Source organism: Trichomycterus rosablanca, chromosome 15 (assembly GCF_030014385.1).
Source record: "Trichomycterus rosablanca isolate fTriRos1 chromosome 15, fTriRos1.hap1, whole genome shotgun sequence".
Lineage (NCBI taxonomy): Eukaryota > Metazoa > Chordata > Actinopteri > Siluriformes > Trichomycteridae > Trichomycterus > Trichomycterus rosablanca.
Window position 1 is genome coordinate 14,638,005 of NC_086002.1, and position 18,465 is coordinate 14,656,469.

Consider the following 18,465-nt stretch of genomic DNA (forward strand, 5'->3'; position numbering starts at 1 on the left):
TGTTTGATTGGGTTGTGGTCAGGGCTTTGTGTGGGCCAGGCAATATCTTTCACACCCCAACCATCCCTTTATAGACCTTGCTTTGTGCACTGGGGCACAGTCATGCTGGAACAGAAAAGGGCCTTCCTCAAACTGTTCCCACAAAGTTGAAAGCATACAGTTGTCCAATATATCTTGGTATGCAGAAGCATTAAGATTTCCCTTCACTGGATCAAAAATGTCTAGGTCATCTTCTGAAAAACAACCCCACAGCATTATCCCTCCTCCACCGAACTTTACAGCTGGCACACTGGTCAGACAGGTAAGGTTCTCCTGCCATTCGCCAAACTCAGACTCAACCACCAGACTGCCAGAGAAGCACGATTCATCACTCCACAGAAGATGTTTCCACTCATCCAGAGTCCAGTGGCAGTGTGCTTTACACCACTCCATCTGACATTTGGCATCTTGCTTGGTGATGTAGGGATTGTATGCTGCTGCTTCACCATGGAAACCCATGCCATGAAGCTCCCAGCACAGTTTTAGTGCTGATGGTAAAGCCAAAGGAGGTTTGGAACTCTGAAGTTACTGAGTCAGCAGAGCGTTGGCGACTTTTATGCACTTTTATGTGCTTCAGCAGTCTGTAACTTTAGGTGGTCTGTCACTATCTGACTGAGTTCCTGTGGTTCGTAAATGCTTCTACTTATCAAATTAACAATCACAGTTAATCATGGAATATCTAGAAGGGATAAAAAGTCGGACTGCATGGCTGACGGCTTGATTTTATACACAGTTTTGTACACCTGAAATACCTGAACTCAATTATTAAGAGGTGTGTCCTCATACTTTTGCCCATAAAGTGTAGTTGCACTTTATACAGAGTTGTAAATATCTTACCATGCATCCTTCATCACTTCACTGAATGACTCCATTTGTACCTCCAGATCTTTTCCAATGAGGGAGAGTTTCAGAGCCGATTTGGAGTTCGCGGCCGGTCGCCGGGCCAGCTGCAGCGGCCCACTGGTGTTGCCGTGCATCCCAATGGTGACATCATCATCGCTGACTATGATAACAAGTGGGTTAGCATCTTCTCCAGTGATGGTAAATACAAGGTATGTGCTTTTACATTTCTATGAGCAATGATACACTATAAGTTTGTTTTTCCCTCTAATTTTGAGAGTCCTACCCAACACTTATCCAAAATTTGTGTATGTCCTATCTTTTTATGGCCACAAATCCTTAAAGCTACCACATGCTACCTCCTAAAGGGACTGATCATTGTGCCTTGGAGTAAATTTTAATTGGTGTTGTGAGGCTGGCCATAATCTTAACTAAGGTTTATTCAGAACATGTTCTAGAAAAATTCGTTAATAAATGCACTGAAAATGAGGACACTACTGTCACAGAAAAAAAGACAGCACCTGTATAGTCCATACCACAAGCAAAACAACATCTGCAATTTGAGCAAACAAGATAAATCATCTTTAAATGTTTTAGAAATAGGCTTACCATTTGATTCAGTTCTCTGCAAGATATTTCAAAGCACTGGGTCCTTTCTGATGAGTAACAGTGCACTATTTTGTTTCAGTGTTCATATCTTAAAGACTATAAGGCGCCCAGGTGGGGCAGTGGGATATTCCTCTAGTACACCAGCGCCGAGATTCTGAACTCCTCGGTTCAAAAGTCGGCATAAATGGTAGTGCCTGCAGCAGACACGTCTCTGCTAGGGTGGGATGACTGGACTATGTGGGTGGGTGGGGTCTTCAAATGCTGTGTAAGGACCCTGATTGGCAGATAGAGAGGTGCCTGTGCAGAGTGCATAGGTGAAGAAGGGTTCCCCTAAGGGCTGCGTGCGTGTCGGAGGAGGCGTGAGCAGCAATATACCCACCTCGACTGCAATCAGGGATCCCCCAGCAGTGGAAGACAAACTGACTACGCTAAATTGGGAGAAAATGTCTAAATAAAATTTTATATATATATATTCATGACTATAGCTGCCAATTCCTTTAGAATGTTACACTTCCCACTTACACTTACTACACTGTATCACCAAGGGTATGTCGACACCTTATCAAGACCAATAATAGGGAGTCTGTGGTAATAGTGTCTTCTTTTCTGAAGGAGTTTCTATATGATTTTGGAGTGTGTCTGTGGAGCATTTGTATGGTCAGGTCTTGATTTTGGACGAGATGTGCTAAAGGTGTTTGACAGGGTTGAGATCAAACTGTGGCTGACACACCTAAAGTCGCTAAATATGGAATATAGTCTACATTAGAGAATACATTTGCCCATCCAGACATTTTGATGCCACATTGTTTTGTACTGTTCTGCAGGCTAAACTGGGCTCTGGAAGGCTGATGGGTCCAAAGGGCGTGTCAGTGGATCAGAATGGTCATGTTATCGTTGTGGATAATAAGGCTTGCATGGTGTTCATCTTCCAGCCCAGTGGAAAACTTGTGACAAAGTTTGGCAGCAGAGGCATCGGTGATAAGCAGTTTGCAGGTACACACATACATACTATATATGCTCAGTAGTATGTGGACACTTGGCCATAAGCTTGCTTGGATAGCCTACTCCAAAAGTACAGGCATTAATATGGAATTGGCTTTCCTTTGTAACTATAACATCCCTTTCTCTAATGGCAAGGCTTTGATATTGGTCAGTTAGGCTCAACATGTGTCACAACACTGGACATCAGACCCTTCTGTGTACAAGGCTGTAGTGCCCCATTTTATCTCATGGCCACCATCGAAAGCACCTACAGATGGCACACAGACATCAAAACTGGACATCGGACCAATAGAAGAAGGTGAACTGGTCTGATCAAGTGGAAAGGATGCACCAGGACGCACTGTAGGACAGTCCATCTTACAATGTACAAAAGCCGAAGAACCTGCTAGTAATGATATTGGTTCCAGAACCCACAGCAGTCCTTCAAAAGTCTTGTGAAGTCAATTGAACCTTGGAACAGTTGGGCTTTACCAGTAGAAGACTTCATCAGATACCCCTTAGCCTAAAACAGGAATGCAAGTGGCTACAATGGCCACAGGCTTACAGAAACTGGACAGTAAACAATTGTAATGAATCTTGATTTCTGCTGCATCATGCAAAACCCACTGCAGTCTCTGTCTGGCTTAAGTTCCAATGTTGTAAAGTCTGGTTGTTTGAGTAACCTTAATGTAGGTTCAAACCACTCTGCCCTTCGTCTTTGACTTTTTTATTTACAAGGCATTTTTGCTCACAGAACTGCTGCTCAATAGATGTTTTTTTGTCAATTATAAAGTGGTTGGTAAGTATAAATTTTGTTATTCTCTCTTTTTAGGTCCACACTTTGCAGCAGTCAACAATAATAATGAAATTATTGTAACAGACTTTCACAATCACTCAGTAAAGGTAAGCAAATGTTTTACTACTGTCCTTACTCTTTTGAAACAGTTATTTGATTTTTAAATGTAACCATGACACATGCTTAAGAAGGCCATGGGTATGCCATATGTTCTTCGAATAACAATTACATTTATGGCAGCTAGCAGAAATTTTTTCCAAAGCAACTTTCAATTTTGAACATATACAATCCAAATTGAAGGTTAAGTTTGTTCTAGGCCTTAGCGTGTCCACCAAGCTTAAGGTCTACCGTGCAGCGGTTTTCACCACCCTGCTCTACGCCAGTGGGACCTGGACCGTCTATGCCCGCCATGCCAAGCACCTCAACCACTTCCACCTTGGCTGCCTTCGCCGCATACTCCACATCCGCTGGCGAGACAAGATTCCTGACACTGAGGTCCTGCAGCGCTCTGGTATGCCCAGCATCTACACCCTCCTGCACAAGGCGCAAGCTAGATGGGCCGGACATGTAGTCCGCATGTCTGACAGCTGGCTCCCCAAACAGCTCATGTACGGTGAGCTAAGCCAGGGCAAGCGGAGTGTGGGAGGACAGAGCAAGCAGTTCAAGGACTCTCCCAAGAGCAGCCTAAAAGACCTATGAATCAACCCCTCAGGTTGGGAGGACCTTGCCCTTGACCGCTGGTGCTGTGCTCTCTCCAAGGGAGCTCAAGAAGCAGAGTCTGCTCGAATCAAGAAAGCTTGAATCAAAGGAAAAGCGAGCCATGAGGAAGTCCAGAGCTGCCCCAACCCCCACTGCCCCAAACCCTTACGTGTGCCCCACATGTGGGCGGTCATTTCAGGCCCGGATTGGACTCTTCAGTCACTTTCGGACCCATCCCCTGTCATGAAGCCATGGATATCATCGACCGCAATAGGATGAAAATCAGCTGTGCCAACCTGGCAGTGGTAGGGCTTGAACCAGCAAGCATCCTATTACCACTCCAGTCCCTGAACTGCTAGAGATTGTTATTCCAAAATATAAAAATCACCATCTAGCACTTACAGACAGCAAGGGAATTCTAAAAACCATAAAACTAACCATGAGCTTCAGTGCGAAGGGAAGGATCAAAGTGAACAAGGAGTGATTTGGGACACAGTCTTTGTAAATTTTACGAGCTTCACAGTTTAGCACAAGTGTTACTAAAGATCTTATGTTTAATGATGGTCATATCAATGGCCATGTTTTTGAAACAGAACTGTATTTGAGGTTCTCGGGTGGCACATAGGAAAAGTGCACTACCGCTTCGATCCAGGTTTTGAATCTCAGTGGTCCACGGACATGATTGGTCCAATTGGAGGGTGGCCAAAACAGCCTAACTATTGGGAGGTGCATTTGTCAGTGCACTCTGGGTGCTTGCTCCCAAGCCTAGATAAAAAATAAAATAGAAGGGTTGTGTCATGAAGGGTATCCAACATAAAAACTGTGCGTCAGACAGGCAGAGCAGATTTGCTGTTGCGACTCCTAGAATATTCCGTATTTCATCAGCATTCTCAACTTCGATTCACAGGTGTTTAGTGCTGAGGGAGAGTTTCTGCTCAAGTTTGGCTCAAACGGTGAGGGAAATGGCCAGTTTAATGCTCCCACAGGAGTTGCAGTGGATGTTAATGGTAACATCATCGTCGCTGACTGGGGAAATAGCCGGATACAGGTACTGAAACCAGAAAAATTACACCATGCAACACACCACCTTTAAAAAAAAAAAAAAAGAAAAGTCACCAAAAAAATCACCAAAGCGGGCCAGTGGAGGTCCCTCACACTAGTCAAACCATGTCTTAATGGGACTTGTTTTGTGGTTGGTTTATTTGTAATATGATTTATAACATGACTGATTGATAAGAATGGCTGTGGCTGAAACACCTGAACATTTAGAGGGGTGTCCACATACTTTTGGCCTTATAGTGGGCTACAAATATACAATTTTGCACATGCCAGTATGAATTGTTTGTGCACTATGTAACTATTTCATTTTTATCCACAGGTATTTGATGGCAATGGTTCCTTTCTGTCCTACATCAACACGGCGGCCGATCCTCTGTATGGGCCGCAGGGTCTCGCCCTGACCTCGGATGGCCACGTGGTTGTGGCTGACTCTGGTAATCACTGTTTTAAGGTGTACCGTTACCTTCAGTGATTGGAAGCTTCGTAGATGTGTCAAGCTCTTGCACTTCATTCGCAGATATATCCAGCCCTACTCATAACCCCATCCTCTGTATCAGAATGAATGAATGTGACTTTAATACAGAACATTTTATTATTGTGAGTGCAATCAGATTATTGGAATGGCATAGTGTTGGGACATTAAGGTGTGGTCACATTAAACTTCCAAGATCCATATATGTCTATTCAAATACATGGAATGGATGCCAGAAATACATTATAGCAGCAGATTTAATGTGAATATGGACCCTTGACCCAAAATTCCCACTCATGTACTGTATATGTATATGGCAAAAGGTATGTGGATAAGCTTGTTGCGCATCCTATTGTTATGGAGTAGTAGTGTGGGAAGGCTTTACACAAGATTTAATAGTGTGTGTGGGAATTTGTGCCAATTTCTTAATAAAATATCATTCATGAGGTCAGGCTTCTACAGCAACTGTCCTTCCACATCATCCCAATGGTGTGTTTGGGCCTAAGTTGGGGCTTTGTGCAGGCCACTGAAGTGTAAAATTCTGAATCTTTATAGACCTCGCTTCATGCAACATCACAGACATGTTGGAACATGTAAGGGCCTTCCCTAATCTGTTGCCAAAGAGTTGTAAACATATCATTTCTTTTATATAACACCTGAACTCAAAAGAAGGATTTGCGACCTGTCTGGAGTGTTTCCAGCATCTCAGCTAAAGAATTGGACCCACCTCTGAATAAACACACAATGAATAAGGCCGCTCAGGTGGCACAGCGGTAAAAACACACGCTGGAACCAGAGCTGAGATCTCGAATACATCATATCGAATCTCAGCTCTGCCTACCGGCTGAGGCTGAGCGGCCACATGAACAATGATTGGCCTGTTGTTCAGATATGGGCGGGACTAAGCCGGATGGGGTCTCTCTCCCATGACTGGTGCAATCACGACCTCTGCTGGCTGATTGATGGCGCCAGCACAGAGATGAGAAAAGAGTGCTCTCAGGGTGTGTCTCTCCATACACAATGCTGAGCTGCACTGCACTTGTCAAAGTGTAGGTGATAAGATGCATACGGCATGCTGCCCACATGTCGGAGGGGGAGAGGGTTAGCTTCGTTCTCCTCAATCAGAGCAGGGATCGGCATTGGTGGAGAGGAAGCATGACGCAATTGGGCAATTGGACGTGCTAAAAAAGGAGAAAAAAAGGGGAGAAAATGCATAAAGAAAAAAAATATATATTAAAAAAACACACAATGAATAAAGGAGTAAAGTGTCCACATACTTTTGGCCATTTAAAATATTTAAGCTACATGCAATGTGATCCAACTAAATGCTCAAAGCTAACTAAATTTTGGGGACATCAAATCAAACATCATGTTGTGCTGTTTATAGAACTGAGTGTAAACAAAACCCACATGGTACAACTGGAGTACAGTCAGTTATAATGTGACCACGCCTTAAATTAGCAGCAATGTAGGCTGCCCAGATGTCACTGCAGTGTAATGCGCTCTCCCACACACATTCGAGTCTCTGCTGTGCCACCGGCCTGACCGGCGCTTAACAGACACATTCGGCCATGTGTCAGGAACTTTGTGGTTGAGACCCTTTCATGGGTGGTGGAGGAATACAGAGAGCAAAGCGTAATCCTCCATACATGTTAGAATGGTTTCTCTGGAGGAATCTGCCACAAGCGTGTGCTACGATTTGAGATTTGAAAAGCATGCGTTTTGGGGTCAGAACTGAAAAGCATGTGGTGCATTTGCCCCCGCTTTCACCTGCTGTGCATGTGATCAACACGCCTTTCAGTGACAGATGTTCTTCTATTCTTCATCATTAACATCCAAGACTTCTTCAATCTTAAACCAACCAAACCATTTCCTGAGCAGCAACGTATTGTTGGTGGCTACAGACTACAGATTCTAAGCGTCAGGTCTGCGACAAGCGACGCATCAGATGTAAACGTTCAAACGGTGAAATGTATAATATGTGGACGCATACAAAAGTGTTTCATGTTAATTGGCCATGGATGTAAAAGAGCTCTGAAGTAGATCCATGTAACACACTTGTCTTGCTATATTATGGGAGTATGCTAGCAAATATCGGGCCTCTATTTTTATTTGACAATATTGTAAAGGGAAAATCTCTATATTTATGTATTTATATTGACTAATGTTTCAAAGTAGAGGAAACAGCGATTAGATTTTAAGTACCTACTTGCAGAATGTTGATGAACTTGTACCTCTCTGGCCAGTAGATGATACACCAATCAGCGATAACATTAAAACCACCTCCATTTTATCAGCTCCACTTACCATATAGAAGCACTTTATAGTTCTACAATTACTGACTGTAGTCCATCTGTTTCTCTGCATGCTTTGTTAGCCCCCATTCACCCTGTTCTTTAATGGTCAGGACTCTCCCAGGACCACCACAGAGCAGGTATTATTTAGGTGGTGGATCATTCTCAGCACTGCAGTGACACTGACATGGTGGTGGTGTGTTAGTGTGTGTTGTGCTGGTACGAGTGAATCAGACACAGCAGCGCTGCTGGAGTTTTTAAATACCATGTCCACTCACTGTCCACTCTATTAGACACTCCTACCTAGTTGGTCCACCTTGTAGATGTAAAGTCAGAGATGATCGCTCATCTATTGCTGCTGTTTGAGTTGGTCATCTTCTAGACCTTCATCAGTGGTCACAGGACGCTGCCTATGGGGCGCTGTTGGTTTGGTTGGTGGACTATTCTCAGTCCAGCAGTGACAGTGAGATGTTTAAAAACTCCATCAGCATTTCTGTGTCTTATCCGCTCATACCAGCACAACACACACTAACACACCACCACCATGTCAGTGTCACTGCAGTGCTGAGAATGATCCACCACCTTAACAATACCTGCTCTGTGGTGGTCCTGTGATGGTTCTGACCATTGAAGAACAGGGTGAAAGCAGGCTAAAAAATTTATGTAGAGAAACAGATGGACTACAGTCTGTAATTGTAGAACTACAAAGTGCTTCTATATTGTAAGTGGAGCTGATAAAATGGACAGTGAGTGTAGAAACAAGGAGGTGGTTTTAATGTTATGGCTGATCAGTGTATATTAAAGCTATTAATAACAAAGCCAGGTTTGATATTGTTCGCCCGTTCAGTGCTTGACAAATCATTCTGGTGTAAATATCATTTTCTGTAGGCATGTTTTCAAAAATAGTGCTAAGAAAATAACTGACAGGTCTATCTTCTTATGCATTTTACCTGCAATAGTAGTTTAAGTGCAAACGTTTGCATCCAGCTTGGATTCTGATTTAAAAAAAACTTGTTTACTTGTTTATTAATTGGTGTTCATGCCTAACATAGATATTTAAAGTCAAAGAAGTGGGGTTGGATTGGCAGAATATCACAAACTAGTGCGTAAATGAAGGGCCAGCACTTTATTCTAGGTTATAAATATCCCATATCATGTTAGCATGGGTGGGGGTTGCGGCAGTAGTGCAGTTGGCCAGAGTCTTTTTCCATTTGTGCTCCAGGTTTCCTTCCACAAGTCCAAAGACTTAGGGTCTGTTCAACAACCCAGTGAGCTACCTTGCTGTCCACTGCCTACATAGGCAGCTGCCCAAGTACAGAGGGTTCTAATAAGTCATCGGCGCGCTACTTAGACAACGACTACAGCGATTACATCAGTTTTCGCTTACTAAGCTAACACAGTTAGCCTCATGCCATTCAAACCAACGGGATGAGGTGGCACAATACACTAGCATGTCAACTAACATCTCCCTCTGTGTACCAAAACGATTAAATTGTCACTGACAAGCCTGAATTTCAAATAAATGACACTTGTACACGTTTATATAAATAAAAAATCAATGATCATTTATTTACATTTGAAAATAACTCTGTTTGTTGCGCCACATTCGTCCACCATACTTGTAATTTTTTTGTGAGTAACGTTGTGCCACACTGAATGCTGGGATTGCCTTCACGACTAAGCAAGCATCGGATGCTTCCTAGTTATTCAGTCAAAATACCGTTCAAATTTAAGGTACCTTACTAGGCAGCATTTTAGAGCATCTAAGAATTCAAACAGCCTTCTTCTCGGGAAAGTGCGCAGGATGACGTAAAGTACTGTCTATGTAGAGGGCTCACTAGGTTTTCGAACACACCCATACAATCAGGCAAACTACTAGAAGCTACTAGCTACTTGGGACAGTAGTAGCTTAGTAGGTAGAGCTGTGGGTTACTAACTAAAAGGTTGTGCATTCAAATCTCAGCTCTGCCATGCAGCTACTGTTGGGCCCTTGAGTAAGATCCTTAACTCTCTCAGCTCCAGGAGTGCCGGACAGTCTTCCAAACAAGCTGCGATACACAAACGAAAAATGTCATTGTACTGTTCATAAGTGTATGTACCTATGACAGGAATTTCATCTTCCCTAGATTATCCTTAACATTAGAAATTGCTGTGTGTGTTTGCTCTGTGATGGACTAGCGACTTGTCCAGGGTGTTTCCTACCTTTCACCCAGCAAATCAGACCCATTGCGACCCTGACCAGGATTAAGCAGTGGTAAACAAAATGTTAGCACAAATGACAATTCTTCAAAGCCGAAAAAAGTGCAACATGGTGCAACATTAGGGCTTTTATTGTTTCAACTTTTTACTTAGCTCTGAATATGAAATTCATAAACATACTTCTAAAATTTCAGGCTGATGGATACTCAGAACTGCTTTGGCATTGGCGGTGCCTCTTACCTTACCACTATTTACCACTTACCACTATTTTGCCTTGATCGCTGTGCATTGCGCATGTTTACCGCTTGTCAATCTGATCGAACTTTGACCCAGTTTGCTGCTGTCCTATACAAAACTTATTTGCTAATGAGACAAATAATCAATTTTAGACAGAAGCAAAGAAACTGATTGTCACAGTTTTAGAAAGCCAGGAATTGTTTCACTCAACCTTAAAGCTTCATGGTTTAAACCTAAAGTATGAGGGTCCTTCAAAAAGTTTCTCTATTTATTAAGAATTTTAAATTTTTTTCTACATAGTCACCTTCCGATGCATTTTTCCCAGCATCATACCAACTTTTTGATGCCATCAGCAAAAACACTGATGCACCGCTGCTTTCACATCGTCATCACAAGAAAATCTTCTTCCACTTAAAGCTTGTTTGAGCATCCAAAAAAAAAATGGAAATCAGATGCTAAATCCAGACTATAAGCTCTCTCAGTCTCTCAGACACGACGAATTACTCCTCTTCCCACTCTCACCGTCTCCAACCAAAATATACACCGACCAGGCATAACATTATGACCACTGACAGGTGAAGTGAATAACACTGATTATCTCTTCATCACGGCACCTGTTAGTGGGTGGGATATATTAGACAGCAAGTGAACATTTTATCCTCAAAGTTGATGTGTTAGAAGCAGGAAAAATGGGCAAGCGTAAGGATTTGAGCGAGTCTGATGTACGCTCTTTCATGGAAACGGTGTTCCCTGATGCCTGTGGCCTCTTTCAGCAGGATAATGCACTATGCCACAAAGCAAAAATGGTTCAGAAATGGTTTGAGGAGCACAAGAACAAGTTTGAGGTGTTGACTTGGCCTCCATATTCCCCAGCAACACACTTGCATGTGAACATTTTGATTAAAACAGAAGTACCAATCTGCCCCAGATTTCATTTCCACTTCACTCTATCCTGGTCAGGTTTGCAGCTCCTCCGGATCCAGCTCCACCGGAAAACATTGGGTGCAAAGCAGAAACACTCTGTACAGGCCCCCAATCCATCGCAAGGCTCCAGCCATTCCTCCCCCTCAGACATAGCCTATCATGTCTGTGTAGACGCCCGGCTGGCCAACAGCCCTGCTTAGAACCTAAAACTTAGAAACTTCAAAACCTAAAAATATAGCTCCTGTATATCTTGCTGATCTCCTAAAGCTATATAGCCCATGACTTCGTTCAGCAGATGCAGGGCTTCTGTTGATCTCTAGTATAACTTTCTGCTGATCATATATTGATAGTAAAGTTCTAGAATAATGTTAGCTATATAGCTATCAATATAGCCCTTTATCTATCTATCTATCTATAGCCCAATATAACTATCAATATAGCTATAAAACCAGTGCCAAGCAACAGCTTATATACAGATGCATGCTTTGTTTTTTTTTATAGATTTGACTGAATATAACGAGATTTGACTCCAGTTCCAGACAGGATAAAAAATCTAATTTGTTACTTAAATTTTTTTTTTTTTAAAGTACATTTATTTTGCAATTATACTGTAGAACCTTCTAGCAATTTCTACAATTGTAATGCATATTTACGAGAGGATGATTGTCGGCCGCTCAAGTGGCGCAGCGGTAAAAACACAAGCTGGAACCAGAGCTGGGATCTCGAATACATCGTATCGAATCTCAGGTCTGCCTACCGTCTAAGGCTGAGCGGCCACATGAACAACAATTGGCCTGTTGTTCAGATAGGTGGGACTAAGCCAGATGGGGTCTCTCTCTCATGACTGGTGCAATTACGACCTCTGCTGGCTGATTGATGGCACCTGCACAGAGATGAGAAAAGAGTGCTCTTAGGGTGTGTCTCTCCGTACACAACGCTGAGCTGCACTGCACTCGTCAAAGTGTAGGTGATAAGATGCATATGGCATGCTGCCCACGTGTCGGAGGGGGTGTGGGTTAGCTTCGTTCTCAATCAGAGCAGGGGTCGGCATTGGTGGAGAGGAAGCATGACACAATCGCGCAATTGGATGGGAGAAAATGCATAAAGACAATATATATATATACTGTATATACGTATATATATACAGTGTATCACAAAAGTGAGTACACCCCTCACATTTCTGCAGATATTTAAGTATATCTTTTCATGGGACAACACTGACAAAATGACACTTTGACACAATGAAAAGTAGTCTGTGTGCAGCTTATATAACAGTGTAAATGTATTCTTCCCTCAAAATATCTCAATATACAGCCATTAATGTCTAAACCACCGGCAACAAAAGTGAGTACACCCCTAAGAGACTACACCCCTAAATGTCCAAATTGAGCACTGCTTGTCATTTTCCCTCCAAAATGTCATGTGACTTGTTAGGGTTACTAGGTCTCAGGTGTGCATAGGGAGCAGGTGTGTTCAATTTAGTAGTACAGCTCTCACACTCTCTCATACTGGTCACTGAAAGTTCCAACATGGCACCTCATGGCAAAGAACTCTCTGAGGATCTTAAAAGATGAATTGTTGCGCTACATGAAGATGGCCAAGGCTACAAGAAGATTGCCAACACCCTGAAACTGAGCTGCAGCACAGTGACCAAGATCATCCAGCGTTTTAAAAGAGCAGGGTCCACTCAGAACAGACCTCGCGTTGGTCGTCCAAAGAAGCTGAGTGCACGTGCTCAGCGTCACATCCAACTGCTGTCTTTGAAAGATAGGCGCAGAAGTGCTGTCAGCATTGCTGCAGAGATTGAAAAGGTGGGGGGTCAGCCTGTCAGTGCTCAGACCATACGCCGCACACTACATCAAATTGGTCTGCATGGCTGTCACCCCAGAAGGAAGCCTCTTCTGAAGTCTCTACACAAGAAAGCCCGCAAACAGTTTGCTGAAGACATGTCAACAAAGGACATGGATTACTGGAACTATGTCCTATGGTCTGATGAGACCAAGATTAATTTGTTTGGTTCAGATGGTCTCAAGCATGTGTGGCGGCAATCAGGTGAGGAGTACAAAGATAAGTGTGTCATGCCTACAGTCAAGCATGGTGGTGGGAATGCCATGGTCTGGGGCTGCATGAGTGCAGCAGGTGTTGGGGAGTTACATTTCATTGAGGGACACATGAACTCCAATATGTACTGTGAAATACTGAAGCAGAGCATGATCCCCTCCCTCCGGAAACTGGGTCGCAGGGCAGTGTTCCAGCATGATAATGACCCCAAACACACCTCTAAGACGACCACTGCTTTATTGAAGAGGCTGAGGGTAAAGGTGATGGACTGGCCAAGCATGTCTCCAGACCTAAACCCAATAGAACATCTTTGGGGCATCCTCAAGCGGAAGGTGGAGGAGCGCAAAGTCTCGAATATCCGCCAGCTCCGTGATGTCGTCATGGAGGAGTGGAAAAGCATTCCAGTGGCAACCTGTGAAGCTCTGGTAAACTCCATGCCCAGGAGAGTTAAGGCAGTTCTGGGAAATAATGGTGGCCACACAAAATATTGACACTTCAGGAACTTTCACTAAGGGGTGTACTCACTTTTGTTGCCGGTGGTTTAGACATTAATGCCTGTATATTGAGTTATTTTGAGGGAAGAATAAATTTACACTGTTATATAAGCTGCACACAGACTACTTTTCATTGTGTCAAAGTGTCATTTTGTCAGTGTTGTCCCATGAAAAGATATACTTAAATATCTGCAGAAATGTGAGGGGTGTACTCACTTTTGTGATACACTGTATATATATATATATATATATATATATATATATATATATATATATATAATCCTTAATGGGATGTTCTGCAGCTTTAAATCTGCAGTGACCTGACTATTTGCATCGTCACTAATATCATTATTTATAAATTTTTCAATTTTTCCCACTTTTTTCCCCCAAATTTTTCTCCCCTAATCTAATCGTGTCCAATTACCCTGAATGCGTCCTCTATACTAATTCGACCCGTCACCGCTGACTGAGGACGCCTCTCAACTGACAGTCACGTACAGTAAGTACAGACTGCATTTTTCACCTGCACGAGTCGAGTTCATACACTGACGGGCACTGTGCATGGAGGGCCACACCCCCATCAGCATTATTCCTCAGCCCTGTGCAGGCACCATCAGTCAGCCAGCAGGGGCCGCAGTTGCACCAGTTATGAGGACCTATGATCCGACTTTTTTACCCTCTAACCCTGAACAACAGCCAATCGCTGTTCATGCAGCCGCCCAGCCTAGTCGGAAGGGCAGAGCTGAGATTCAGTGTATTCGAAACCCCAACTCTGGTGCGCTAGCGTACTTTACCACTGCGCCACCTGAGTGGCATCATTATTTATTGTTTTATTTTTTATTTTATTTTTTTTATATCACTGAAATCACTGGGCACAAGGCATGAACATACACGGAACAGGCCCCCAATCCATCGCAGGGCCACCCCCCATACCTCTCAGACATAGCTAGTCATGTCTGTGTAGATAGACCGAACACCCCTAAATGCATCTTATTTGTATCTTCCATCACTTGTTTGGAAGGTGAAGTGTAGGTGCATGTTCAGACATAATATGTGACACAGAACATTGTTATAAGCCTTGACTTAGGATCCAACTGTGATTAGCAAAGTGGTCATAATGAAGCTGGGATTGTCCACAGTCCTACAACTTAAATAACACTTATTTGGAACACTTGTTTTAAAAAAGCTGGGTTGGCCCAAGAGAGTGTTAGGTGCCTTGCTTGGGCACCCAATATTTGCTTGGCAGAGTTTGGAATTGCAGGCTTGGTTATGGCATGACGTCTCAGACATCTTCACCTTCCTATTGATAGTCCACAACTTTAAACACTAAGCTCGCTTGCCTGAAAGTTGGAATGTCTAAGCACATATAAGTTAGATCTAAGCTTAAAAACTTTAAAATCAGAGAGACTAGGGTGGTGCAGCAGTCTGACCTTCTAGTCCACTACAGCTGAGAGCTAGTAATCTCAGCTGTGCTATACAGACTGGATTGGCTGTATCTGAGGGAGGGATAGATCAAACACCGCTGCATTACAGACATACCTGATACTGCTCTCTGTAAGACCTTGTCTCTGGTAGGTCAAAAGAAGCATTCTGTGCCCATGCTCATAATTAGGCAATAGTCTCCCCTCGGTCAGGGTAGGAGGTCGGCAGTGGCAGCACAAGTTACAACCAGGGAATTTGATACGGCTAGATTAGGGGGGTTTGGGATGGAAAAAAAGGACAAAAAATCAACCATAAATCCAATCTTAATTCAATTTAAATGTCTTGTTGGTTTCACCACCTTAAAAAAAAAACAGCTTTTGCAATGAACTTTATATGAACACTAATATAAACCATTCTGATTCGGTCATTTCAGACTTTTGATTGTATTTTTTCATTTTTCTTATATTTTTTGAATGTATTGTATTGATGGAAAACCGTGAATAGATGTTACATTTACCGGATTAATTTATTTCACTTGAATGTTCATGTTCAGTAAAGCCTTACAGTTGTTTTATGTGTATAATTGATAAAAATCTCATAAACCAAATGACGTTGAATCATCTTACTGCTTGTTTACAGTTTCAAACCAACAATATGCCTGTTTGGATTTCTCACACCAGTATCACTCTGTCATCACCCATTATCATCATGCTAAAGAAATTAAAACACTGACTGCAGAAATCGTTGTGCTTTTCTTGTAACAGATAATTCACTATATGGCCAGAGGTATGGAAACACCTGACCATGAGCCTGCTGGACAACCAATAATGCATTAATACCTTGTCTTGCAACTATACAGTAGACCCTTGAGTTACGAACGGTTTACCATACGAACATTTTGGGTTACAAACTATCTTTTTCAACTTAACGTACGAACAAATTTCGGATCATGAACCGAAATTCGCGAAACATGTGACATCACGAACAAGTTGTTTGACACATTGAAAAGTAGTCTGTGTGCAGCTTATATAACAGTGTAAATTTATTCTTCCCTCAAAATAACTCAATATACAGCCATTAATGTCTAAACCACCGGCAACAAAAGTGAGTACACCCCTTAGTGAAAGTTCCTGAAGTGTCAATATTTTGTGTGGCCACCATTATTTCGCAGAACTGCCTTAACTCTCCTGGGCATGGAGTTTACCAGAGCTTCACAGGTTGCCACTGGAATGCTTTTCCACTCCTCCATGACGACATCACGGAGCTGGCGGATATTCGAGACTTTGCGCTCCTCCACCTTCCGCTTGAGGATGCCCAAAAGATGTTCCTATTGGGTTTAGGACTGGAGACATGCTTGGCCATTCCATCACCTTTACCCTCAGCCTCTTCAATTAAGCAGTGGTCGTCTTAGAGGTGTGTTTGGGGTCATTATCATGCTGGAACACTGCCCTGCGACCCAGTTTCCGGAGGGAGGGGATCATGCTCTGCTTCAGTATTTCACAGTACATATTGGACTTCATGTGTCCCTCAATGAAATGTAACTCCCCAACACCTGCTGCACTCATGCAGCCCAAGACCATGGCATTCCCACCACCATGCTTGACTGTAGGCATGACACACTTATCTTTGTACTCCTCACCTGATTGCCGCCACACATGCTTGAGACCATCTGAACCAAACAAATTAATCTTGGTCTCATCAGACCATAGGACATGGTTCCAGTAATCCATGTCCTTTGTTGACATGTTTTCAGCAAACTGTTTGCGGGCTTTCTTGTGTAGAGACTTCAGAAGAGGCTTCCTTCTGGGGTGACAGCCATGCAGACCAATTTGATGTAGTGTGCGGCGTATGGTCCGAGCACTGACAGGCTGAGCCCCCACCTTTTCAATCTCTGCAGCAATGCTGACAGCACTCCTGCGCCTATCTTTCAAAGACAGCAGTTGGATGTGACGCTGAGCACGTGCACTCAGCTTCTTTGGACGACCAACGCGAGGTCTGTTCTGAGTGGACCCTGCTCTTTTAAAACGCTGGATGATCTTGGCCACTGTGCTGCAGCTCAGTTTCAGGGTGTTGGCAATCTTCTTGTAGCCTTGGCCATCTTCATGTAGCGCAACAATTCATCTTTTAAGATCCTCAGAGAGTTCTTTGCCATGAGGTGCCATGTTGGAACTTTCAGTGACCAGTATGAGAGAGTGTGAGAGCTGTACTACTAAATTGAACACACCTGCTCTTTATGCACACCTGAGACCTAGTAACACTAACAAATCACATGACATTTTGGAGGGAAAATGACAAGCAGTGCTCAATTTTGACATTTAGGGGTGTAGTCTCTTAGGGGTGTACTTACTTTTGTTGCCGGTGGTTTAGACATTAATGGCTGTATATTGAGTTATTTTGAGGGAAGAATAAATTTACACTGTTATATAAGCTGCACACAGACTACTTTTCATTGTGTCAAAGTGTCATTTTGTCAGTGTTGTCCCATGAAAAGATATACTTAAATATCTGCAGAAATGTGAGGGGTGTACTCACTTTTGTGATACACTGTATATATATAGTAGTGTTAAAAAAAATAGCAGTGACTTTAAAAAAGTGAATAAAGCACAAAATCATTATAATAACTTTTATTTCCATAAGTGCAAACGCACTGAAAATACTACACTTTCAATTCTAAATCAAAACATTAACTAAATGTAGCCAGTTTGTGTTAATCCTTTACAGAAAGTTAAGAAAAATGAATATTAGGCTGTTCAAAAAAATAGCAGTGCCAGCATTTTTCTTTCAAAAACTAAAAAAATGTATCTATAACATGAAAAAATGTTTGAGATTTCACTTTACTTTAAATTACTGAACTAATATTTAGTGGCATAACAATTGTTTCAGAGATCTGTGTTGCATGGAGTCGATCAACTTCTGGCACCTCTGAACAGGTATTCCAGTCCAGGATGATTAGACTACATTCCACAGTTCTTCTACAATTTTGGGTTTTGCCTAAAAAAAACGTGTTTCAGATATCAGCCCACAAGTTCTCTATGGGATTGAAGTCAGGGGATTGGGCTGGTCACTCTATTACCTCAATATTGTTTGTCTGTAACCAAGATGTTTTGGGTCATTGTCATGTTGAAACACCCATTTTAAGGACATTTCTTCTTCGACATAGGGCAACATGATCTCCTCAAGTATTCTGATATATTTAAATTGATCCATGATAATAACACCAACACCATGGTATGAAAAACATCCCCATATTATAATTTTGTACCACCGCTTTACTACCTTCACAGTGTACTATGGCAGAGAATTCAGACGAGGGTCGTCTGACATACTGTCTACGGCCAC

At 42.6% G+C, this 18,465-nt stretch overlaps 1 protein-coding gene across 1 annotated transcript in view; it reads left to right on the forward strand.

The window, feature by feature from the left end:
* Positions 1 to 7,179, forward strand: part of trim2b (tripartite motif containing 2b) — a 29,018-nt gene extending 21,839 nt beyond the window's left edge. Inside the window, exons 6-10 of the mRNA XM_063009635.1 lie at positions 924 to 1,091; positions 2,313 to 2,481; positions 3,302 to 3,372; positions 4,872 to 5,012; positions 5,343 to 7,179. Coding sequence (XP_062865705.1) covers positions 924 to 1,091; positions 2,313 to 2,481; positions 3,302 to 3,372; positions 4,872 to 5,012; positions 5,343 to 5,495 — 702 coding nt within the window. The 3' untranslated portion in view covers positions 5,496 to 7,179. The remainder of the gene's footprint in view (positions 1 to 923; positions 1,092 to 2,312; positions 2,482 to 3,301; positions 3,373 to 4,871; positions 5,013 to 5,342) is intronic.
* Positions 7,180 to 18,465: the final 11,286 nt, after the last annotated feature.